The 25,791-nt window shown below is 48.2% G+C and overlaps 1 protein-coding gene across 1 annotated transcript in view; it reads left to right on the top strand.

The window, feature by feature from the left end:
- Window positions 1-6,169: 6,169 nt before the first annotated feature.
- LOC126234165 (skin secretory protein xP2-like) overlaps window positions 6,170-25,791 on the top strand; it is a 35,541-nt gene continuing 15,919 nt past the window's right edge. The window contains exons 1-2 of the mRNA XM_049942910.1: window positions 6,170-6,296; window positions 19,244-19,530. Of these exons, the coding sequence (XP_049798867.1) occupies window positions 6,170-6,296; window positions 19,244-19,530 (414 nt within the window). The remainder of the gene's footprint in view (window positions 6,297-19,243; window positions 19,531-25,791) is intronic.

Genomic DNA, 25,791 nt, shown 5'->3' with positions numbered 1-25,791 from the left:
CAGTAATGTTTCCCCAGTGCTCCTCACTAACTGAGCTCAGGGGGATGGGGAGGGAGGGGGAGAGGGAGGAGTGGAAGGGGGGGGGGGGGGGCACACACAGCTGACAGGACATCAAATTGTATAACCCCAGTGACTACCAAGTGTGGATCGATATCAACTGTCTCTTGTTGACTGTGCATTCATTGGTGGTTTTTGATGTTTCCAGGTCATGCTTACCCTATATTCCACACTACAGACCAAGAAAAATATGAGGGATTACTGTCATGAAAACAAATCGAAATTTTTTCCATTCTCTGACTGTTCTCTCATCTCTGTCCTATATCGCATGAAGCAAATTCTGGTGAGTATACTGAACTCCCAATCATTTTTGTCTGTCTGTGATCAAACAATGCTCGCCATCAGCATTACATTACATTTTCCTGCACAGACAATCAACAATTCAGCATCCTTTCCAAATCAACTAGAATGCCAAGTTTTATGGTAGTGTAATAACACTAGAGAAGTAAGTTGCTCAGAGCAGTTTACCTAAGATACATGTCATGACCTTTTACAGTGTAATATGAGCATGAAGGGGGCGCAAACAGTCAGCAGAGCATTGTGATGACAGCTGACAACTCACTACTGATAAGGAGACTACTCCAAGTTCAAACAGCTACAACTGATGGTAAACATACTTAAAATTTAGTATTGATGGTATCCACTCTTAAAAACATGCAGGTGGTGCCTAGCATGCAGGTGTTCGCCCTCACTGCATTGCAACTGAACACAGTATAAGTGAGGCTGCTGTTGTATTTGGTAGTGAATGGGTAGATGAAAGCCAGTTAATCCTGTTAATGTTTTTAAGCTACTGCACAATAACCCAAGTCAAATTTACACATTCAATAGTGGAGATTTAAGTAAAATGGAGGATGAGGCAGTGTATGGTATCATAATGGAAAAAGCACTAGGACAGCTTAAAAGGTATTTATACTAATACAAAAGGGAGGAATTTTGAGTGAGCATGAAGGAATAGCACATGGCTATGACAGTTCCAACAGTTCCAAAATGCCATATCCGGTAAATAAAGAAACTGTGTTGAAGTGAATAGGCAGCTGAACCCCCAAAGATATCACAAATTAAAGTGGTGCTTATGACTGAACAATGGACAATAGTTATAGAGAATACTGTGACTGAAGTTAAAACTCTTGTAAGAAACCAATCAACAATTTTCTCAAAAACAAATTGCAATGTAATTTTATATTTTGTGATATGCGAAATTCAGGTACTACATCACTTCAAGGGAAACTAAACATCAAAACTGAAGGCTTAAAGTTAAAATGTAACACTACAGCTAGACAGTTACCATAATGGATGGATGCTCTATTGTTGGCACACTCAAGCATGTGCTATGGAAGCTGCTAGAGCAGCTGCTCTGGACATTTTTTAAGGCTTCTTTGCATTTCATCCAGGCAAATCACTATCGTGAGCAGGGGCATGACTGGAATGGGGCAGCCAAAGGACTAGCAGTGAACTGGCACCCACAACAAGAAAAATACTGTAAAGTTGAAATGGAAGCAAAAGTGGAGGAATAGAAAATACAACACGTGTCTAGGAAAGAAAACATATTGTAAAATATACTTTCTCTCGGGAAATGTGGATGATGAGAGAGCAGCAAAGAAATCTATACAAATATCTGGAGTAGAGCGGTAGATGGGTTGATGGCTTAACTCACTTCAACCAGCAGGTCACATTCTATAATAATAATATGGGGTATCATATGGTTCATTTGTTAACAGTGATTTCCAGTATTTTCAAGTGTAAAGATAATTTCCACCTGAAATAAAATTTTCTAATGTGACAAATGTTGAAAAAATTACTTCTTTTAGCAGTTAATGCCATTCATGGAGGTACTGCTGAGCATGTGTGTATAGATTCCACTGTTGGAAGTAAAAGTAAATACACTAAAAAAGCAATTCAAAACAACTTAACATTGGCAGCATCTGTGGAATATTACAAACAGTAGTAACTTGGCACTAAAAACATTTTTATTGTATTCCACTGCTGGATTTAGTATCTTCTGTGGTACATCATTTTCCTTTGGAATTCTGTAACAATGAAGCCTAGAGAGGAAGAATTACTACAACACTGGAAAATTTTGCTAGGTTAATTTTTTTTCTTACAACGGAAGGGAATGAGCGTTTCAAGTACTCTACTGTTGAGGACTCTGTTTCAAGTTGTGCCCAAACCAAAGGCTATAGGCCTGACACGCCATCTGAGAATTCATTGCCCATAGAGAATGGGCAACAGGTTGACTGACTTCCAGAGGACAGCTAGAATGGAAACCATAGAAGAAAACAGCGGTCAAATCTACCATTAAACATCAAGCAGTATGAAACTCCCTACATGGGACATGTTCAGACAAGTTGCAGGGAGTACATTCATCATAAAATGACTGTAATTCATTAATTAACCAATATCAAGTAGGTGTGAACATCCTGATATTTAAACCGCTGTCTTTATTAAAGTTTACTTAAACAAAAGTGAATTTTTTTAAAAAATTGGAGTACTGTTGATTTGTATTTGCTGTGCAGGGGAAGACCCAGCCAGCAAACCCATGTCGACTTCTTATGGTAGGTGTGTCCCACCCCACAATACCAACTGCACCACAACTATGAAGTTAGAGGAATGCAGGGAAAATAGTATCATCATTTAGATCTGCAGTGGGAGAAGAAGACAGACAAGACCTGTCACAGCTAAAGGGGCTGCATGCTTAATAGGCTATAAGTAACTGCATCGTAGATCAGCATGAGGTTGTGATGCAGCTGGAAGCATCTAGGGCTGTTATTGTGGTAATATCCTCTGCCTTCAGATTCTTGACAAACTCTGTCACGAAGGTGAGAGGATCATCAAATTTAATGGAGAAATCCACTATGAATCTCAGGACCTGCCCAACAGCTGTTTCATTGTACATCAGTATGCATCCATCTCTCCTCAGGCCAGCCAGGGTAGAATAGTTTGTCAGCATATGAGCCAATGTGAGGAGAGGAATACACTGAACTTGGGTGTGTTCTCTGATAAAGAAAATCATGAGTGAACTTAGTGTGGACAGACCAGTCTGCATAAAGAGAGAAGACCCTTTCCTCAAAGTTTGGCAGTGGTTTCTGGGTCCATTTTCAAGTTATTAAGGGTAGTAGAAGTTTAGCAATTCCTATCCTAAGCCTTCAGAATTAGAAGCTCTCCTTGCTTTGTAAGTCAGTACCAAGTATTCTTACATCTAGTAATTCCCTCTTGCATGCTTCCTCAGTAAGTTAACTCATTCCTGATATACTGATGTGTATCAGTCATCATACAAACATTATGGTAGCACTAAACTGGCAAAGTTCAAAAAATTTTTTCCACATGTTAGTGATGACTAATAGCCTGAAAGTAGCATAATTAGTCACACCAGGACAGGAGCTTCTCATTGTCATTGTCATTTGTTCCAAAGTGTAACTGTTGGCTTCACAGTCTACTTTCTGCTTCCATTTGGAAGGGACTGCAGTTTGTAGATAGCAGTGCACAAAAGCACATACTGAACTCTATTATTTGTCCTGTAGGTGGGTGGGTTATGTAGAAAGGAGATTATTTGATGAAATAAATTGTGAATATTATCAGAAATAATGCACTGGGGGACATTTTGTCTCAAATGAAAAAAGTTACGGAAAGGGATAGTAGCACACAATGTATTTTCATTGCTTGGAGCTCCATGCACACGAAAAGAGGGGTGCCCTGGAACGAAAATGGGAACGAGTGTGGGGGTACTCTTCATTTCTTTTTTTTTTTGTTTGGGTTTAAGGGCGCTCAACTACTGAGGTCATTAGCACCCAGTCACAATTGTTAGAGCACATAGAATCTAGTAAAACTCAAGGGGAGGGGGGGGGGGACACCAGAAAGTCCTTACAAAGATGCAGATAAAATAAGTAAAAGAGTTAGATGTCTTTGGACAAGCCAGTCAAAGTTAGAAAACAAAGAACACGAGCAGCTGCTCGAGGGTCATCAGCTAAAATATCCTGTAAAGTAGATGGCAGGGACAGGACAACACGAGATTGACTAAAGTGGGGACACGACAATAAAATATGGTGCACTGTTAATGCTTGACCACAAGGGCACTGCGGGGGTGGGTCACCGGAGAGCAGGTAGTGGTGGCTAAACCGGCAATGCCCAATCTGCAACCTGGTCAGAAGGACCACTTCTCGCCGAGATGATCGGGAGGAGGTTGTCCAAGCAGTTGGGAACGGTTTTACTGCTTGGAGCTTGTTTCCTTGAAGGGATGACCAAGTATCCCACCACAACAACACAAGCCTCTTACAAAAACCCCACTAACGTCAGATGACGGGACACGATGGGAGGCTGGCCGAGGCAGGAGGACTGCAGCCTTGGCTGCAGCATCAGCAGCCTCATTCCCAGGCACTCCTACATGTCCGGGAACCCACAGAAAGCTGACAGGACAGCCACCATCAGCAAAAGAATGGAGGGACTGCTGGATCCGTTGCACCAAGGGATGGACCAGATAGGGAGCTCCAAGGCTCAGAAGAGCACTGAGTGAATCAGAGCAGAGTACATAAGATGAATGGCAGTGGCGGCGGGCATACTGAACGGCCTGATGTAGAGCAAAAAGCTCAGCCATAAAGCTCGAACATTGCTCGAGGAGCCGGTATTTAAAGGTGATGGCCCCGACAACAAAGGCACAGCCGACACCATCGTCAGTTTTGGAGCCATCGGTGTAAATAAAGGTGTGACTGGCAAGTCGCGCACGAAGTTCGACAAACCGTGAGCAATACACTGCAGCCAGAGTACCCTCCTTCGGGAGCGAGCTGAGGTCGAGATAAATATGAACCGGAGCCTGGAGCCAAGGTGGTCTCGGGCTCTCACTCTCTATGAAGATGGTATGGAGGGCCAAATCCAATTGTCGAAGCAGGCGACGGAAGCGGACTCCAGGGGGCAGCAGGGCAGACACATACAACCCGTACTGACAGTCGAGAGAATCGGCGAAGGAGGACTGATAAGAGGGGTGGTCGGGCATTGACAACAGCTGGCATACATACCGACACAGCAGTACGTTGCGCCGGTAGGTCAACGGTAATTCGGCAGCTTCAGCATGAAGACTCTCGACGGGACTAGTGTAGAAAGCTCCGGTCGCAAGACGTAACCCCCGATTATGGATGAAGTTGAGACTGCGTAAGAGGGATGGCCGAGCAGACGAGTAGACGAAGCTCCCATAATCCAGCTTTGATCGGACTATGGACCGATACAAGCGAAGCAGGACAGTGCGATCCGCTCCCCAAGATGAACCACTAAGAACTCTGAGGACATTAAGGGAACGTGTACAACGGGCCGCCAAGTAAGAGACATGCGGAGATCAACAAAGTTTCCTGTCCAATGTGAGCCCTAGAAACTTAGTTGTTTCCACGAATGGGAGAACAACGGGACCGAGATGTAAGGATGGCGGAAGGAACGCTTTATATCGCAAAAAGTTGATACAAACCGTCTTCTCTTCAGAAAACCGGAAGCCATTTGCCACGCTCCACGAGTATAGGCTGTCTAGACAACGCTGAAGGCAGCGCTCCAGGAGGCATGTTCTCTGGGCACTGCAGTAGATCGTGAAGTCATCGACAAAGAGAGAGCCTGAGACATTAGGTGGAATGCAATCCATAATTGGATTTATGGCTATGGCAAAAAGGGCTACGCTCAAGACGGATCCCTGAGGCACTCCGTTCCCCTGGAGGAAGACGTCTGACAATAAGGAACCCCCACGTACCCTAAACTTTCGATCTGTTAAAAAGGAATCAATAAAAAGGGGCAGGCGACCGCGTAGACCCCAACTGTGCATAGTGCGGAGGATACCTCCTCTCCAACAGGTATCGTAAGCCTTCTCCAAATCGAAGAACACGGCTACCGTTTGGCGCTTTCGCAAAAAGTTGTTCATGATGAATGTCGACAAGGTCACAACGTGGTCAACAGCGGAGTGGCGGCGATGAAAGCCGCATTGAACATTGGTAAGTAGCCGTCGAGATTCAAGAATCCAGACTAACTGAGCGTTAACCATGCGCTCCATCACCTTACAGACACAGCTTGTAAGAGAAATGGGGCGGTAACTAGGATGAAGGTGTCTATCCTTCCCGGGTTTGGGTATAGGAACAGCGACTCACGGATGGAGCGTCAGACGAAGCGCACCGGAGTGGAGAGGGGGATAGAGACTTCTTCTTGGAGGCCTTCTTGGAAGTCCAAGGAGGCACGGGGATGGTGGGCTGGACCCAAAGAAGGTCCTCACGCGCGGGGTCTGTTTTGGAACGCCGGACCTCGGAAGCCGGGGTCCGGAACGTTTCCCCGATGGATGCCTGAGAAGAGGATCGCTTCTCAGGCGGCGGGGGGGGGGGGGAGGGGGAGGAGGAGGAAGGGTGGCCCCTGGGGCAGAGGGGGCGGGGGCCGTGGGGGAGGATGATTTGGAAAGGAGGCATTTGGGAGGCAGAGGCATAGACCCTGGATGGGGGGAGGAGGTGGAGGCAGGACAGAATAGGGGTGAGGATACTGTGGAAGGAGTGGACACGACTGAGGAAAACGAAGTTGTCAACGTCACGGGATGGAGGCGGTCATATTTCTTCCCGGCCTCAGAATAAAGTTTTGAGTTCTTGAATCTTCTTCTCCTTCTGATACGCGGGGCAGTCTAAAGATCTAGGCGAGTGGATGTCAGGACAATTAACGCACCGAGGTGGTGGGGTGCATGTATGTTCCTCACGAAGAGGACGTCCACAATCGCCACAAATTGGCTCAGCCTCACACCGTGATGACATGTGCCCAAAGCGCAAACACCGAAAGTAGCGCATAGGAGGCGGGATGTAAGGTCGCACGTCGCACCGGTAGCACACCACCTTTACCTTCTCCGGGAGAACGTCCCCCTCGAAGGCAAGGATAAAGGCCCCGGTGTCGATGCGACGGTCTTTGGGGCCGCGCTGGACCCGCCGGACGAAATGCACGCCTCGGCACTCCAGGTTGGCCCTGAGCTCCTCATCAGATTGCAGCAGGAGGTCTCGATGAAAAATAACCCCTGCATCCTATTCAGTGCCAGATGCGGGACAATGGACACTGGGATGTCCCCTAGTTGGTCGCACGCCTGGAGCGCCGCCGACTGTGTGGCGGAGGTGGTCTTCATAAGAACGGACCCCGAACGCATTTTGCTGAGAGCCTCGATTTCCCCAAAGATGTCCTCGATGTGCTGAACAAAGAACATGGGCTTGGAGGCGGCGAACGTCCCCCCATCGGTCCGAGAACAGACCAAATAGTGAGGGGAAGTACTTCGCCCCAAGCCGGAGTACCTGTCCTTCATCCCAGGGAGTGGCCAAGGGGGAAAGGACAGGAGAACCAGAACCGGAGAGAGTACCTTTCTTTTTAAAAGACTCAGCCGCAGAGCGACCTGATACATGTTGACCTTTCATCTGTGAAACGTCCGCCCCGATACCACCCACTCTGACCAGGGGCTCTCCCCACGGGTGCCACGCAGCCTCAGCAAGGGCCACCTGGCAGGATGACTGTTGCCGGGAGTCCTGATGCCCCAAGGAGACGGGCATCTACTCCTTGGCCGACGTGGGGAGGGTGCAGCTCAGGTATCGGCAGTACGATCCCTGTGTTGTCAGGGGGCTACAACGTAGAGGGTACATGACGACCCCACCACAACGGGCTGGCTACCGTGCTGGATTTTTGGTGCCATGGAAAGTCCGTCATGATCGTAGGTGCAGATGGGGACGCACTATGGGCGTAACTTGTACAACCCATCAGGCGTTTAGGCCCAATTTGAGGAATAGTGGGTATGGTTACAACGCCGGTACAATGCTGAGTGCCAAGGTCTTAGTGCACGGAGGGCCAGGGTACACCACATAAGGCGTCCTTCCCCCAAAGGCTCTTACTTCTGTAGAATTTTGAAAAATGGAGGTCAAACCCCATGGGGGACCATCACATGGAAGGCCGAAATGGTTGAAACTCCTTTTAGTCGCCTCTTACGACAGGCAGGAATACCTCGGGCCTATTCTTACCCCGGACCTGCAGGGGGGAGGGGGTACTCGTATGCTGCTAATGAAACTCACCATTAGTGCTTCTCTTTCTTCTTGTCATCCCCTGTGAACACCAGTCTCCTCCATAACTGCTAATGTGGGTCCTGATTGTCAGGAAGAAAGATCAATTTAAAGTTACTGTCAAAATTTAGGCACAAATATAAGACAACTATAATACACGTGAAAGAGGGACAAAGGGTTTTTAATCATGGAATGAAAATGGCGCAAATTAAACAATAGAAAACCCAGGTTGGAATATTAACAATATTATGAAAATAATAGATTTATACTCACCATAAAGATGACATGTTGAGCTGCAGACAGGCATGAGCAAAAGACTATTGTGTCAGGTTGCATGAACTTACGAACATGTATGCGTGTGCATGTGGGGGGACTTACATCCATTTCAAGAGTCACCAGGTGCATTTTCTTTGGGATTTTCCATGCATTAGTGATACTGAGCCATAGATGCCACCATAAAGAAGGAGTATTTCTTGTGGGACTAGTCAAAAGTGTAGTTCCTTAAAAGGGCACAGCATCCTTTTCAGTAGCACATAAATAAGCCACTATAAGTAACTGATGTGGCCTTGTGACAACTTAAATGGTCTTTCTGTGCTGGTACAGCAAACATCTCAAAGCAAGAGGAAACTACAGCCATTATCTATCAAGGACATGCGGCTCTACTGTTTGGTTAAGTGATGGTATCCTCTTTAGGAAGAGACTCCAGAGCTAAAAATGATCCCCCATTTGGATTTCCAGGTAAGGACCACTCAGGAGTTTGTTGCCATAGCAGGAGAAACAAAACTGGAATCATACAAGTCTGAGCTGGTAAATTGTATCATTTAATCTTTCAGGGACCCTAGAAAATTTATAAAGGGAAATGTACAGGTTGAAGTTAGATGTCATGGGAATTAGAGTAGTTTGATGGTAGGAGGAACAAAATTTCTGGTTAAGTCAATATAGGGCTGTAGAAAGGAACTAAATAGTAGTAATGCAGGAATAGGTGTAATAATGAATCAGAAAATAACAATGCAAGTAAGCTACTAAGAACAACACTGTAACATTATTGCAGCCAAGATATGTGAAGCCAAAACCCACAGCTGTGGTACAAGTTTACAATACAGCTGGCTCTGCATATGGAGAAATTGAATGTGGTGAGACAAAATACAATATTTGGATAGTTAAGGAACACAGAAATTTAATTGTGACAGCGGTTGGAAATTCAATAGTAGGAAAAGAAAGAGGACATATAGTGGAGGAATGTGGACTGGGAAAAGGAATGAAAGAGGAAGCTGCCTGGTACAATTTTGCACAGAACAATTTAATCATCAGTTACACTTGGTTTAAGAATCATGAAAGAAGGTTACACACATAGAAGATTTGCAGTCACCACAAGGTTTCAGATTGATTATACGATTTTGGGAGAAGAGAATTAGAAATCTGTGTCCAAATTCAAAGATATATCAAGGTGCAATGCAGAATGATTATGATGTACTGGTTATATATTGTAGATTAAAATTTAAGCAATGTCAAAAAGGTAGGAGGACATATTACCTGAATAAGCTGAAAGAGCCAGAGGTTGTTGCAAATAATGGAGGGAGCATTATGCAATGACTGACAATACCAGGAGAAAAGGAACATAATAAGACGAGTGTGGGCTAATAGCAGCCCACCAGTGGTTTTTGTGAGGCCTCCCAATACAGTCAGAATTTTTTGTAACAATTTATAACTTTCTTTAAATGCAAAATAAACTATTGCGTGCTATCATTTAAGAATTGTGACCCTCTGCTAACCTCTGCCTACACAAGAATGCCCCCAAAGCCAATGATATTGCCCATTACCACAGTAACAGAGCAATAGGTAGCTTTGAGAGCTGGAATTATGAAGGCAGAAGACGACCAATTATGTGAAAAGAAAAGGCTCAGTAGAAATCACTTGACAACACAGGAGATCAGAATTCAGTTGTTGAAAAAATATAAAAATGCAGCAAATGAAGCATGCAAAAGTGAATAAAAAGTCAATGAGTGACAGGCAGTAACAAATTGCTAAGCAAGAAAGGCTACAGTCCAAATTTAAGGATTCAGAAGCAGATGTCACTAGGGGAAACCGAAGAGGCCTTTGCAGGTAACAGAAGCAGAAGTATGAATATCAAGAACCAAGATAGACAGCAATTTTTAAATAATGAAGAAAAAGCTGAGAGTATATAGACGGTCTGTACATAGGACGTCAACCTGAGGGCAATGTTATAGAAATGGAAGAGGATGTGGACAAAGATGAGATGGGAGATATGATACGTCAAGAACCTGAAGGATCTGAGTCAAAACAAGGTTCATGGAGTGGACAACATCTTGTCGTAACTACTAACAGCCTTGGGAGAGCAGCCGTAATGAAACAGAACTATTCCATCTGGTGTGAATATGTATGAAACAGATGATAGTTGATTTACAGGTGGGATAAGGGACCAAACTACAAGGTCACTTATTTGTTCCCAATAAAACAATGCCACAAGGGTGAGAATAAAATGGACGAAACATATAACACAAAACGGAAAGAAAGGAAAAGCCACAAGAACAAAGGGAAGACAACGAATACTAAAAGGAACAAAAGAGAACAAGAAAAGAGAGAGAAGCTAGAAACAGAAGGGAGTAAAACATGAAAGCAGATTACAGTGGCTTGCCAACCACAAGAATAAAGAGGGAAAGTCAGACATACCACAATACATTAAAACCTCCACCCTAAAACCATTAGGTTGTAGGACACTGAGGGATGAAGGACATGTGCTAAAACCTACATAGAAGTATAAAACCCACTCTCATGGACAAAACTTAAAAATAAAACTGATGTGGAGGCATTGTCACCCAACACTGAAGACAGCGTGCTGGGAAAGTTAGAAGTGTACCGCAGAGCGGCTAAAAGTGGGCAGTCAAGCAAGAGGGACGACTGTCATTTGGGAGCCCCAGCGACACTGGGGTGGGTCCTCACAACAGAGTAGGTAACCATGCGTTAGCCACGTTTGGCCAATGAGGAGCCAGCAGAGGACAACTGCCTCCCTGTGAGAGGCCTGCATGGATAACTTCCACACATTCATTGTCTCCTTAATGACACACAGTTTTGTTGTGTGTGCTGTTATGCTATTCCATCACACAAAGCCGGAAAACCCATGCAGTGTAAGACAGAATGCAGGTCGGCTTCAGAGACGCTGATCTCCAGAAGTGATTTCTGCGTCACCTGTTTGGCCAGCTTGTCGGCAATTTCGTTGCCAGGGATTCCGACGTGTCCTGGGGTCCACACAAACACCACGGAATGGTGGGACTGTTCCAGGGAATAGATGGACTCCTGAATGGACACTACCAGAGGATGGAGAGGATAGCACTGGTCAATAGCTTGCTGGCTGCTCAGTGAGTCAGTACGCAGGAGAAATGACTCGCCAGGGCACGAGTGGATGTAGTCAAGAGCACGATATTTGGTCGCCAGCATTGCAGTGAAAACACTGCAGCCAACTGGCAAGGTGTGCTGCTCAACATGTCCTCCATGAACATATGTGAAGCCTACGTGACCATGAGCCATTGAGCTGTTGGTGTAAACCACTTCAGAGCCCCCTAACTCGTCAAGAATCTAGAGGAAGTGGCAGAAGAGAGCGGCGGGCTTAATGGAGTCCTTAGGGCCATGCAATATGTCCAGATGAAGCTGTGGTCAAGGCATACACCATGGAGGTATACGTTGGTTGGTTGGTTGTTTGAGGTTTAAGGGACCAAACAGCAAGGTCATCAGTCCCTTGTTTCAGATAGGCTCCATTCCGCTAATGGGACATCTCAGTATAGTCAGAAAAATAAAACGGAAAAAGGTAAAAACGTAAAAGGGCAGTCATGTTTTCATTGGTAAAAAACAAAAAGAGGGAAGTCAGCAAGAGGACGAACACTATGCTGAAGCAGCATAGGAAAGACCACCTGTGACGAAAAGGTACAACTGCTAGAATGTAGAAAGTACGTATGGGAATAAAAAGACTAACCAAGCCGGAAAAAAAGGGTAAAAATAGAGTAAAAGGAGAAGAAAAGGGGATGTCAGTCAGAGAGGGGAATCGGGAATCTCCAAACACTACTTACAGTGCGAGACACCCAAACAGTCACCGCCCTGCCCCAACACCAGAGAGATTAAAAACCTTAAAACTGAGAATAAAAACCACTCTCCTGGAGGAAACCGAGAACCAGAGAGACCATCCGGGAATCGTCAGCCAACATCAAAGGTAAAGTGCGGGGGAGTCCGTACTTAGCACGCAGAGCCAAAAGAAGGGGGCATTCAACCAAAATGTGGGCTACTGACTGGAAGGCTCCACAACCACATAGTGGGGGTGGCTCATCACGCAAAAGAAAACCATGGGTCAGCCTGGTATGGCCAATGCGGAGACGACACAGTGTGGTCGAGTCCTTTTGGGAGAGGCGAAAGGAAGAACGCCACGGCCCTGGTGCCACCTTAATCGCACGAAGTTTATTAGACCGGGGAGTAGCCTCCCAAGAATTGGCCCATGACTGTGCGAAGTGGGATTTGATGTGAAGCCGTAAATCCGCTGCAGGTGATGTTACAGAAAACGGAGGGTAAGTAACTGCTCCCCCAGCCAAACGATCAGCGAGCACATTTCCCGGGATACCCACATGTCCAAGGACCCAAAGGAAGTCAATGGAACAAGCAGCACGGTGAATATCAGCGAGATGGTCATGGATGGCAGAGAGCAAGGGATGGCGCGAAAAACACCGGTCAATAGCAAGAAGGCCACTCATCGAGTCCGTGCATAACAAAACGCGGTTGTGTTGGGACTGTTTAATAAAGGTAAGGGCCTGCGAAATTGCCATCAATTCCGCAGTAAACACCCCACATATAGGTGGCAGCAGATGACTTTCCGTTCTAACAGAGGACGTGAAGGTATACCCAACACGATCAGCAGATTTAGAGACATCAGTGTAAAAAATAACAGCATCCCTAAACTCCCACAAAATTTGGCGGAAAAAGGAACGGAACACCACCGGGGGGATGGAATCTTTCGGACCGCGGCGGAGATCCATCCGAAGTCGAGGCCGAGGAACTAATCAAGGAGGGGTGGAGGGGAGGGAGCGAGGAAGACATGACAAAGAAGGAAGCTGAAAATCACGGCAAAGAGACGCAAGGGGCAGCCCAACCGGTAAACACGCACGAGGGTGGGAGTCGGGTGGGCGACGTCCATGGTCTGGGAACAGGATATAATAGGAAGGATGAGTGGGAGAGGAACGGATAGTGAGTGCATAAGACACCAGAAGCTGGGACTGCCGAACAGAAAGGGGGGGGATCCCAGCTTCAACCAGGAGACTATCAACAGGGCTAGTAGGGAAGGCACCGGTGGCTAAACGGATACCACGATGGTGGACTGGATCCAGCACGTGCAGTGTGGAAGGAGCAACTGAACCATAAACTTGACAACCATAGTCCAAGCGAGACAGAACTAGAGCACGATAAAGACGGAGGAGGAGGGAACGGTCCGCACCCCAAGACGAGTGGGCAAGGAAGCGAAGGACATTCAGTTTACGGAAACATCCTACCTTTAGGAGTCTGATATGGGGTAGCCAAGTGAGCTTGTTGTCGAAAAGAAGACCCAGGAAACGAAACTGTGGAACCACAGGCAATCGTTGTGCAGCGAGATAGAGCTCTGGATCAGGGTGGCCCGTAGTACGGCGACAGAAGTGGACCACCCGCGATTTTAAAGGAGAGAATTGAAACCCGTGTGAGAGGGTCCATGCAGAGGCACGCTGTATAGCCACCTGGAGCTGCCGTTCTGCAGATGCCATCGAGGAGGAACTAACCCAAATGCAGAAATCATCCACATACAGGGCAGGGGCGACCAAGGGACCGACAGAGGCCACAAGTCCATCGATAGCAATGAGGAAAAGGACACTCAGGACAGAACCCTGTGGGATGTCGGTCTCCTGGGTCCGTGGAGAACTAAAAGCAGTAACAACTCTAACTCTGAATGACCGATGGATCAGGAACTGGCGGATAAAAATCGGGAGTGGGCCCCGAAGACCCCACTGATGAAGGGTTAGTAAGATGTGATGGCGCCAGGCCGTGTCATAGGCCTTGCGAAGGTCAAAAAACACTGCAACCAAATGGCGGCGCTGGGAAAAAGCCTGCCGAACTGCGGATTCCAAGCGAAGTAAATGATCGATTGAAGACCGTCCCTCGCGAAAGCCACACTGGTAAGGCGACAATAGATCCCGAGATTTGAGGACCCAATTGAGCCGACAGGCTACCATCCGTTCAAGTAACTTACAAACAACATTGGTCAAACTAATTGGCCGATAGCTGTCAACAGATTGGGGGTTCTTTCCAGGCTTAAGGACAGGAACCACAATGCTATCCCTCCACTGAGAAGGGAAGTCACCCTGGAGCCAGATACGGTTAAACACCCGAAGAAGATGTCGTCGTTGTGGAGCACTGAGATGTTGAAGCAGTTGGTTATGAATGGAATCCGGGCCAGGGGCCGTATCATGAGAAGAATATAGAGCAGAAAGAAATTCCCATTCAGTAAAAGGTTCGTTGTAAGATTCTGACTCACAAGGGGTGAAACATAAGGTGAGAGCTTCAGCCTGCTGTTTTTGATGAAGGAAAGCAGCTGGATAGGAGGCTGACGCTGACGCCACTGCAAAATGGGTTGCAAGATGTTCTGCAAGAACTAATGGGTCTGTACAAATGCCATCTGGGCGGTGAAGGCCTGGGAGGGAGGACTGCCGATGGCAACCTTGGAGAGAACGAAGTGTAGCCCATACCCGTGACAGAGGGACAGTAGAACCAAGGGAAAATACGAATCGTTCCCAACATATCCGCTTACCCTGTTTGATTAAATAACGGGCTTTAGCACGGAGGCGTTTAAACGTAGTAAAACTGGCGACGGATGGGTGCCTCTCAAAGTGTTGCATAGCTCGACGGCGATCACGGATGGCAATGGCAATGGCCGTACTCCACCACGGGACTTGCCGGCAACGAAATGGTCCAGATGAGCGCGGGACAGCAAGGTTAGCAGCGCGAACTATCGCGTCAGACACGTCACGTCACGTAGGACGTCATCAATACAACCCGACAAAGAGGGAGAAAACTCGACCTGTGCAGTGTATAGAGGCCAATCGGCGCGGTGGAAAGACCAACGAGGTAACCTGTCCTTTGGGGAGCGGGAAGGGAGCGTGATAATCAACGGGAAATGGTCACTATCACAAAGGTCGTCGTGTGGCGACCAGTGTAATGAAGGGAGGAGGGAGGAGAGAGGGAGAAGAAAGAGAAAGATCAATGGCAGAAAAGGTACCATGACCGGCACTGAAATGAGTAGGAGAGCCATCATTAAGAAGGCACAGGTCGTAGTCTGCAATAAATTGGTCTATAACAAGACCTCGTCTAGATGGAAAGGCACTGCCCCACAAAGGATGATGAGCATTAAAATCCCCAAGGAGGAGGAAGGGAGGAGGAAGTTGCTGAAGAAGGGTGGTTAAGGCAGCAGGTGTAGGAGTCCTGTCAGGAGGGAGATAAAGATTGCAAACGGTGACTGCAGAGTCTAAGTGGACCCTAACAGCAACCGCTTCCAATGTAGTTTGGAGAGGAATCCACGTGCTAGCAATGTCTGTACGGACCAACGTACAAACGCCACCAGAAGCCAGCAAGGGTCCGACCCGATTTCGACAGAAAACACGGAACCCATGGAGGGTCTGTGAGTGAGCATCAGTAAAATGAGATTCCTGGAGAACCACACAAGCTGCAGAGTAGGACGAAAGAAGGGATTGCAATTCCGGAAGGTGACGATAGTATCCATTACAATTCCATTGGAGAACCACAGAACGATGGTTTAAATGAGGGCTGAACACGCTAAATCCAGTCATACCGCCGGGCCCCCACCCGTCACCGACAAGGAGGGGGCGACATCCATGAACGACAGGTCAGAATCCGGTTGTGAAGTCGGGGAAGGGACCTTCGGTGACACCAGAGGCTCTTTGTCCCGGGACTTATGTTTCTTCTTCTTTTCAGGCTGAGATCGAGGAGGGCTGTGTGGCATAAAGGAGCCAGCTGCAGCAAGATCAGGAACAGAAAGAGACCTGGCGACCTGGGGGCCGACAGACCGCGGCTCTCGCGGTCGCCGCGCGGCAGCAGACCTTTGACCTGGAAGGTGCCGGGAAGGGGCATCCCGGGAGAGGCGCCCTTGCCTGGCAGACGCCGAAGGAGTGGGACACTTCTCCGGCTGGGGAGGGGGAGTAGCGCCCAGAGGGGAAGGTGTGGGAGTCGCAGGGGAGGGGGGGAGGAGAGGGGTCCGGGATGGGTGTAAGCAAGGGGGAGGAAGGGGTGTAGATGTAACCAAGGCGTAACTAGATGTCATGGACACAGGGTGCAGTCGTGCATATTTCTTACGGGCCTCTGTGTAGCTTAAACGATCGAGGGACTTATACTCCTGTATCTTTTTTTCTTTCTTATATACTGGGCAATCTGGTGAACGTGGAGAATGTGGACGTCCACTCCATGAGGGGAGTCCCTGTGTTCCCCCTCCTGTATGTGTAAATTGTCATGGTAGTCAGTCACCACAGAGAGGGTCCTGGGAACAGCGAGAAGACATGTGGCCAAAACGCAAGCACTTAAAACACCGCATAGGAGGTGGGATGTACGGCTTCACATCACAGCGATAGACCATAATCTTAACTTCCCCAGGAAGGGTATCCCCTTCAAAGGCCAGGATAAAGGCACCAGTATCAATACGATTATCTTCAGGACCCTTCTGAACACGCCGAACAAAGTGAACACCCCGCCGTCCGAGATTGTCCCGAAGTTCCTCATCAGTTTGAAGGATGAGGTCCCTGTGAAAAATCACACCTTGTACCATATTTAGAGACTGGTGAGGGTAATGGACACAGGAATTGTGCCAAGATGGGTACAGGCACGAAGGGCCACAGATTGGGCAGCTGAAGCAGTTTTTATCAGCAACGAACCCGACCGCATCTTGCTCAGGGAGTCCACTTCGCCGAACTTGTCTTCAATGTGTTCCACAAAGAATAAAGGTTTGACACTGGTGAAAGTATCTCCATCAGTCCTGGTGCAAACTAGATAACAGGGGAAATGTTTTGCCCCTAGACGACGGGCCTGACCCTCTTCCCAGGGGGTAGCCATGGAAAGGAAGGCCGAAGGGGCAAGAGAAGCAGCACTTGAGGAATCAGTACCACGCAGAGAGACGGCCGCAGAAGAACGGCCAGAGTTTTGGACCCGTATGCGTTTCATCTGCATAGTGTCCGCCCTGATACCACCCACTCCGATCAGGGGCTCTCCTCACAGGCGCCACCCAGCCACAGCAAGGGCCGTCTGGCACGGCGGCCATTGCCGGGAGTTCCGATGCTCCAGAATGACGAGCAACCACTCCAAGGCATGCATGAGGAGGTCACAGCTCAGTTATCAGAAGTGTGATCCCTGTGTGTTCAGGGGGCTCAACCAAAAGGGTACATAGCGACCCCACCACACGGGCTGGCTACCGTGCTGGCTATGCACCCTAGCATCAGACAACGACGTGAAAGGAAAGGTGGAATGTACTAGGAGGGCGCACGTCAGAGACAATAGGTAAGGTGCTCTTTCCCAAATGGCTCACACTATGGAGGAGAAATTTTGTAATGGAGGTCAAACCCCAGGGGGGGACCAAGGAATGCCAAAAGGAGGAGATGATTACGCAACAAAGCCGGAGTGTAAAACCAACAGAACCAGGAGGATAGCGGGGGCCAACATAAGCAAGGACACCAAGAGAGGGAGAGGAGAGGGCGAGGGGAAAGGAGCATGGAGGGGAAAGGAGGGGAAGGGAAAGGAAATGCAGCCCGGGAGAGAAAGAAGGCTGTAATGTCTCGGGGCCCCATGCTCGCCACGCACGTATCCACAGAAGAGTTGTGGACCCCCTGGGGGGGGGGGAGGTATACGTGAATGGACCGCAAGTAGAGGTGGTAATAGGAAGGACTCCAGTTCAGAGAGAAGGGACCGCACGCAAACCACCAACGTTGGACTCGATCTGGGCCACTGATCTGGGAGATGGACCACCACGGGTGGGCAAAGGAGACGGTAATTCCGATGGTCAGGGCAACTATGAATGTGTGCTGTGTAACTGGTGAGCAGTTGCGCACGTCTGATCTGCAGTGGAGGGACACCAGCCTCCACCAGTATTGTTGTCACCAGACTCATTCTAAAAGCTCCTGCCTCTAATCAAACCCCACAGTGGCGCACAGGGTCGAGTAATTGCAATGCTAAAGTCGTTTCAGAACCATGAACCACACGCCCATAGTCAATTCGGGATTGGGCAAGGGCTCAGTAGAGCTGCAGCAGTGTACAGCGATCTGCATCCCAAATAGTGTTGCTCAGGCAGCAGAGGGAATTGAGGTGCTGCCAGCACTTCTGCTTAAGCTGACAAAGATGAGGGAGCCAAGTCAATCGAGCATTGAAAACCAATCCTAGAAACTGATATGTCACCACTACAGTGAGTGGATCGTCAATAAGGTAAAGTGCGGGTTCCAGGTCAATGATACAACTCCGACAGGAGTGCATGACGCACGACTTTGCGGGTGAAAACTGGAAGCCGTGGGCTGGAGCCCGTGACTGCGCCTTATGGATGGTCCCCTGGAGGCGCCGCTCAGCAACAATAGTACTGGAGCAGCAGTACGAAATGCAAAAGTCGTCTGCATATAGAGAAGGTGAGTCTGAGCGCCCGACAGCTGCTGCTAGACCGTTAATGGCCACGTGACTCCAGAACCCAGCCCAACTGCCAACATACCATATGTTCCAGCAGCTTACAAAGAACGTTGGTGAGGCTGATGGGGCAATATCTATCCACATCAAGCAGGTTTTTACCGGGTTTGAGCACCAGAATGATAGTGCTGTCCCGCCATTGCGACAGAAAGACACCATCGCACCAAATCTGGTTGAAGATGACTGGAAGATGTCGCTTGTAGTCAGATGAGAGATCATCTGGCTGTGGATCCGATCAGACCCAGGAGCTGTGTCGGGTCAATGTGCAAGGGCACCGGGAGCTCCCACTCCGTAAATTGGGTGTTATAGGATACACTGCTGCGTGTAGTGAAAGGGGGCGTTCCATTCCAGCTGCCGTTTGAGTGTGCAAAAGGCTGGGGGGTAATTATCTGAGGCAGTGCCCGGCAAAGTGCCCGGCAAAGCGCCCGGCAAAGTGCCCGGCAAAGCGCCCGGCAAAGCGCCCGGCAAAGCGCCCGGCAAAGCGCCCGGCAAAGCGCCCGGCAAAGCGCCCGGCAAAGCGCCCGGCAAAGCGCCCGGCAAAGCGCCCGGCAAAGCGCCCGGCAAAGCGCCCGGCAAAGCGCCCGGCAAAGCGCCCGGCAAAGCGCCCGGCAAAGCGCCCGGCAAAGCGCCCGGCAAAGCGCCCGGCAAAGCGCCCGGCAAAGCGTCCGGCAAAGTGTCTGGCAAAGTTCCCGGCAAAGTGAGACGTTTAAAGGCTGTGTGGTGCTCCAGGGAAGGGTGCCGCTTATGCCGCTGTAGAGCTCGTCAACTCTCTTTAATTGCTTCAGCAATTTCCAGCGACCACCAACGGACTTCCTTACACTTTGGGCACCCTAAAGAGCGAGTGATTGCGTTTTCTGCAGCAGAAACAATTGTGCTAGTCATCTGCTCAACCATCACATCAATGTTACCATGTGGGGGAGATTCAGCAGTGACAGAGGCGAAAGCTCCCCACTTCTCCTCGATCAAAGCCAATTCGGGCAGGCGTCCATGTGCCTGACACTGGGGCAGTGACAGAAAGACGGGGAAGTGGTCACTACCACATAGGTCGTCATACGCTCTCCAGTGGATAGATGGGAGAAGTCCTGGGCTCCAAATTGATAAATCAATGGCCGAGTAACTAACATGAGGCACACTGAAATGTGTGGTGGTCCCAGTATTTAAGAGGCAGAGGTCGAATTGCGACAGTAAAGTTTCGACATCTCTGCCTCGGCCAGTAATCTTGGTACCACCTGACAAGTAGTTATTGGCATTAAAATCTCCCAAAAGTAGGAAAGGTTTAGGGAGTTGATCGACCAGTGCAGCTAATGCATTCAAGGGTACTGCACCCTCTGGAGGAAGATATATATTACAGATAGTTATTTTCTGTGTCGTCCTTATTCTGACAGCCATAGCTTCAAGAGGGGTGTGAAGGGGCACAGTGTCATTACAGAATGAGTTTAGGACATAGACGCAAACTCCACCAGACAGTATTACAGTCGCTACAGTTCTTTTAATATCCCTTATAGCCACTTAGTACAGGCGCCCACATTGCTGGGAACCAGGTTTTCCTGGAGGGCAATGCAGATAGCAGGTGTAAAGCTTAACTGTCACCATAGCTCAGCCATCTGGTTGAAAAAACTGCCGCAATTCCACTGGAGGATGACATGAGACGGGGAAGCAACATTTAATGAGGCAGTTTACGCCTCATAGTCACCTGCTGCCACCGATTTATGGCCTGCACAGTCTACATCTGTAGTGTGAGGGTATGGCGAGATCTAGGTCCTCAGCAGAGGCCGAAATTTTCCATCCGATCCTCAGTCTCACAGCTTGTACGTAGCGATGGTGTGGGTGCCACTGCAATTTCCTTGGCATTAGGAGGCTTCTTGTTGGAATTCTCTCGCTGCTCCTTGGGTTCCTCTGGCCGGGAGGACTTCACTGGCTCAGTCTCTGGGACTGAAGCCATATGACCTGCTGCTTTTGGTCTTTTCAGCCACTGGTGGGTGTCATCTTTGCCACTAGAAGAAAGCTGGGAAGGGAGTGACCCACAGGACCCCATCCTAGCGAAAGAAACTGAAGAAGACTTACACTTCTCTGGCTTAGAATTGGGGACAGATGTCCCCGATGGTTGGGCGGGGGAGGGGGGGGTGTTGCTCCTAAAGTAGGTGGTGCAGGATCAACAGGGAAGAAAATTCTCCCACCATCGCAGGGGCAGGTGTAGTCTTCTGGCTCTGAGAGGTGACCTGGGTTGTCGGAGCTGATCGTGCCAGAACTGTTGTACTGGTGGCTTAAGACAATGCCATATGTACAGGAAGTAGGTGTTCAAATTTTCTCTTAGCCTCAGTGTAGGTCAGTTTGTCCATGGTCTTGTACTCCCTGACTTTCCTTTCTTTCCTGCTCATCCTGCCCAGCCTTGGTTCATGGGAACAAAAACAGTCTTATTCATGGTCATAGCATCCCAGTTGTCAGCATCTTCACACTGTGAAACGATTAGCAGTCTATCAACAATGGCATCATGATTCATGGGTGTTTTGTAATATGGCATAGCGCAACCATCAGGTTTTGAATTTATTTCAATTTTTTTTTTTTATGTTTCCTGTAACTCTCGATTGAAGGTACCACAAAATGTTCAATAATACTTTTTTATATCAATGCTGAATGACACAAAGTACTTTTTATTCCAAGTTAAATCTCGTTTTGAGAAAAAGATTAACTGTATTGAAAATTAAATTTACTTAAGTTCTTTAACTATCACAAAAATACCAAAACTATACAATATTACTTTCATTTTGAATTGTGTTTGAGAATTTCACTTCAAACAGGTTCAGATAAGTCTTAGAATAATGTGTTTTTTTTATTAAAGTAACTGATTCAAAGAAACAAAGTGTCTACTTATGACAGCTGTGAGTTTGTAGAAGAATAACTCAGTGTCCATGTTAGGTTACACTAAAATGAACTCAGACAAAAAATGTTTCCTGTTTTCCAAATCGAAATGGAACAGCCCATATGTGCCCCAGCCATTGGCAGAGTGGGGAAGTCTCATGTGGTACACAGCTTAGTGTGGATGAGTGTGATGGGACAAAGTGTGGTGGGGGGGGGGGGGGGCAGAAAATGGAAGGACGAAGTTGGAGAGAAAGTTTAAGTGAAGAGAATGAAATACAACAAACAGGGCAGGGTGGATATGTCTGTGTGCATGGGGCAGGAGCAAGTGATGATTGAGGCTTGTGGGACAAAGGTATGATATAAGGCAACTCCCATGAACTTTAATCAGATAATCTGATATTGGAGACAATGGCAGTGGTGAAGTCGGAATGCTGGGAACCCATATGCTGTGGGTCATGAAGCCAGGTAGTAGCTGAGCATCTCTTTCTTGGCAGCACATTCTGCCCATGGGTAGTAATTGTGCTCTTCACTGCGATTTGAGATGGTCATCATGTGCCAGTTCAGGTAAAATATCATACAGAAGTTACAGTAGAGCTGGAATACATTTTGATTTTAAGGATGGCCCTGCCTCTGATAGGGTGAGATATGACTCTGAAGCATGGTAAATTCCTCTGAAGGAGCTGTAATATTATCAGTTGTGTTGCTGCATATGGCTAGCCTTGCATTTGGTTCTTCCACAGGCAGATGATTGATGTGGAAAGGGTCTGGGAGGAAGTATGGCATAACAATGGACCAGGTTACTTAATACGTCAGGTGGCAAATTTCCACTTTGGCAAAGAGAGAAGATGCCAGAGCCAAGACTAGGAATGCAGTTAAGTTGTCCTGTCTGTGGTAATACTGGGAACATTCCTTAACAAGTGACTGAAGGATTAGTCACGAGTGGTACACGAGATATGTTTGGGAGTAGAGTGCTCATCTATCGTGTCCTTACCAAGGTCTTCAGGATATAAAGAGGAATTGCGAGTCACTTCATGTACAATGTCAGTGTGACCATGCTGAGTAAGAGGGGATGGCAGCTATCTAACTGAACATACTGTCAGTACAAGTAATCTGTAGTTCAGCAACACGCAACACCATTCTGGAATTAAAAATTACCCTTGAGCAGTCTAATATGCCACACTACAAATCTTAATGGTGTACAAACTTTTGGTGGTATGAACTTGCAAAACATGCTCTGTAAGAATTCAGCACAGAAGAGCATTATATGATTATAAAGAACTGCCAGTTATCACAGAAAAGCAGAGGAAATAATTACAATACAGAGAGGAGGGCCTAGTGCACAACAGGGAGATTTGGGTGGTCAGGGCACCTCAGCTCATGCAGTAGAGAGAGTTTTCGCAACTGTAATTTTGACACACATTCAAACAGCCAACTCTGAGCACCAGGAACTCACAGGCATTCATCCTTCATGAAAGTTTACAGTTGTCATTCTGACACAGGAAGCTGAACACTGGTTATTAGGTATGTTGGTGTGTGACATGAGCAGCCAGTCCCATTCTGAGGACACAAAACAGCAAAACGACTGCCCACTGAACTGCGTGTCTGAAGGCCTCTGGGCTGATTTAATTTGTGCAAAGAGGTCAGGAAGCAATGTGATTTGCATTATATGCTACAAAATCTAACTTTCTTGCTCCTGGTGAAACTCACATGTGCTCTGCCAGGCTCAGGGGTGCTGCCTGACTGTCCCCTCTCCTCCAGAATTGGGGCCAGCTCCTCTTGAAGCCGTAGCCGGTGACGGGGTAACGCGTAATTCCCCGCCCCGGGTAGACAGGTAGGACACGTACGTACCCCCTGGTAACGGCCAGGCCCAGGGAGGGGTGATTACCCGAGCTGATACCTTCCGAAAGTGCCGATTGGTCCCTCCGTCCGTTTGTTCACACCTCAGGTCACACCTCCCGACAATCACCTAAGGCGGGTGTGCATGAAGAATCTAGCTGCTTCCAGAAGCAACAAATTTGAGTGACCAGATTAGTGGACTGCCAGCGATTCCTCCTAGACCTTTTCAATCATATCTGCATTGAGGGTTAGTTCATGTCACAATGGTGAGAAAGCATCGTAATCCCCATGTTGAAACCTGGCAAGAACCTGGCAAGACAGCTACCGCCCCATTAACCTCACCTACTTTCTTTGCAAGTTGCTCAAACCCATGATGAGCCAGAGGTTGAGTTGGCTAGTTGAGTCTTACGGAACCCACTCTGAGATGGAGCCAGAAGCCCCTGAGACTCAGTGAGGGCCCCCACAAGGGAGGAGCGCGCCATCGGAGACGCCGGTAATCACGGGGGATTCTTCCGCAATGGTTTCCTCACCTTCCACTATGTCTGCTCACAAACGTAAGTTCACTGAGTCTCAGCCACAGACAGTTCTTCCATCGTTGCCACAGTTCCTTGTTGTTTCTCGGTCTGATGAAGGTCACGACTTCTCCACGGTCAACCCTTTCATTATTCAGAAGGGTGTCGACGCAATTGCAGGTCCTGTAAAGTCTTGTTCCAGATTACGGAATGGCACCCTGTTGCTAGAAACACACAGTGCCCTCCAGGCACAAAAATTGCTGCGTACTTCTCTGCTCCACACCTTCCCTGTCCGGGTGGAACCGCACGGTACCTTAAATTCCTCGTGTGGAGTCGTTTATACACGCTCCCTCGATGGACTGTCTGACGAAGAAATTCAGCACTACCTGTCTGACCAGGGCGTAACGGCTGTTCATAGAGTTACGAAAAGGGTTGACACGAAGATCATTCCAACCCGCACTGTCTTCTTGACATTTGACAAAGTTCAACTCCCATCGAAAATCAAAGCAGGCTATGAGATAATTTCCGTTCGCCCTTACGTCCCAAACCCTACGCGTTGCTATCGATGTCAGCGGTTCAATCACACCAGCCAGTCCTGTTCCAATCCGGCCAAATGTGTTACGTGTGGCAGGGATGCCCATGAGGGTGCTTGTCCACCTCCATCCCCTCGCTGCATCAACTGTTTGGGTGACCACGCTGCTTCCTCTAGAGATTGCCCAGTTTTTAAGGACGAAAAGCTCATCCAGGAATTAAGAGTGAAAGAAAATGTGTCGACCTTTGCTGCTCGAAAATTATTCGCCAGTCGACAGCCCACCGTGCCTCAGACAGGCAAATACAGCACTGTCCTTGCTTCTCCTCGGCCAACAAAGGAGGCGACCACGCAGACTTGCGACCTCCCCTTTAGTGCCACGGTCGTCCGATCGGCCAGCGCCAAGATCGCCCGTTCAACCTCACCACTTTCGCCTGCCCACTCTATGGCTCACCCTTCGTCGGGTTCTGCTAAATCTCGAGCCCAAAAGTTAGACACCAAGTCTTCGAAGAAAGAGCATACTCGTGAAGAGTTTTTACGTATGGAAACTTCACCACCATCGGTTCCTCCTTCATCTAAACCTCATACTTCCAAGAAGGCTACAAAGAAACCCAGTTCCTCTCTTTCTCCGCCAAGGCGTGTCCCATCCACAGCGCCACCTGGCGGAAATCGCCCTCGGCCGTCTTCTGTGTCGCCGAGGCGCACTGCTGGTGGCCGGTCAACCGGCCGATCGCTGGTGGCAGGAGCTGCTCCTGACCAACCTATGGATCACGATCTTCTGCCTTCGGCTGAATGCCATTCCATGCTGTCGGTCGCAAGCTCTGAGCAGTCGTTGAGTTGACAGCACCCTTGGTCACAATCCTCCATTTTCTGTTCACCCTATGTCCATTATCCACTGGAATATCCGCGGCATTCGAGCCAATCGGGATGAATTGTCGATCCTCTTACGATCCTACTCGCCGGTCATCTTCTGTCTTCAGGAAACAAAGCTGCGTCCTAATGACCGCTTCTTTCTCCCTCATTTTCAGTCTGTCCGATATGACCTCCCCTCTGTGGAAGGCACTCCAGCCCATGGAGGACTCATGATTCTTCTCCATGATACTCTCCATTATCACCCAATCCCCTTAAACAGTTCCTTCCAAGCTGTCGCCGTCCGTCTTTCCCTTTCTGGATACACGTTCTCTCTTTGTACTGTATACATTCCATCGTCCACACCAATGGC

The sequence above is a fragment of the Schistocerca nitens genome, chromosome 1 (assembly GCF_023898315.1).
Source record: "Schistocerca nitens isolate TAMUIC-IGC-003100 chromosome 1, iqSchNite1.1, whole genome shotgun sequence".
Taxonomy (NCBI): domain Eukaryota; kingdom Metazoa; phylum Arthropoda; class Insecta; order Orthoptera; family Acrididae; genus Schistocerca; species Schistocerca nitens.
Note: the sequence above shows the minus strand (reverse complement) of the source record. Positions and strands in the feature narration are given on the sequence as shown.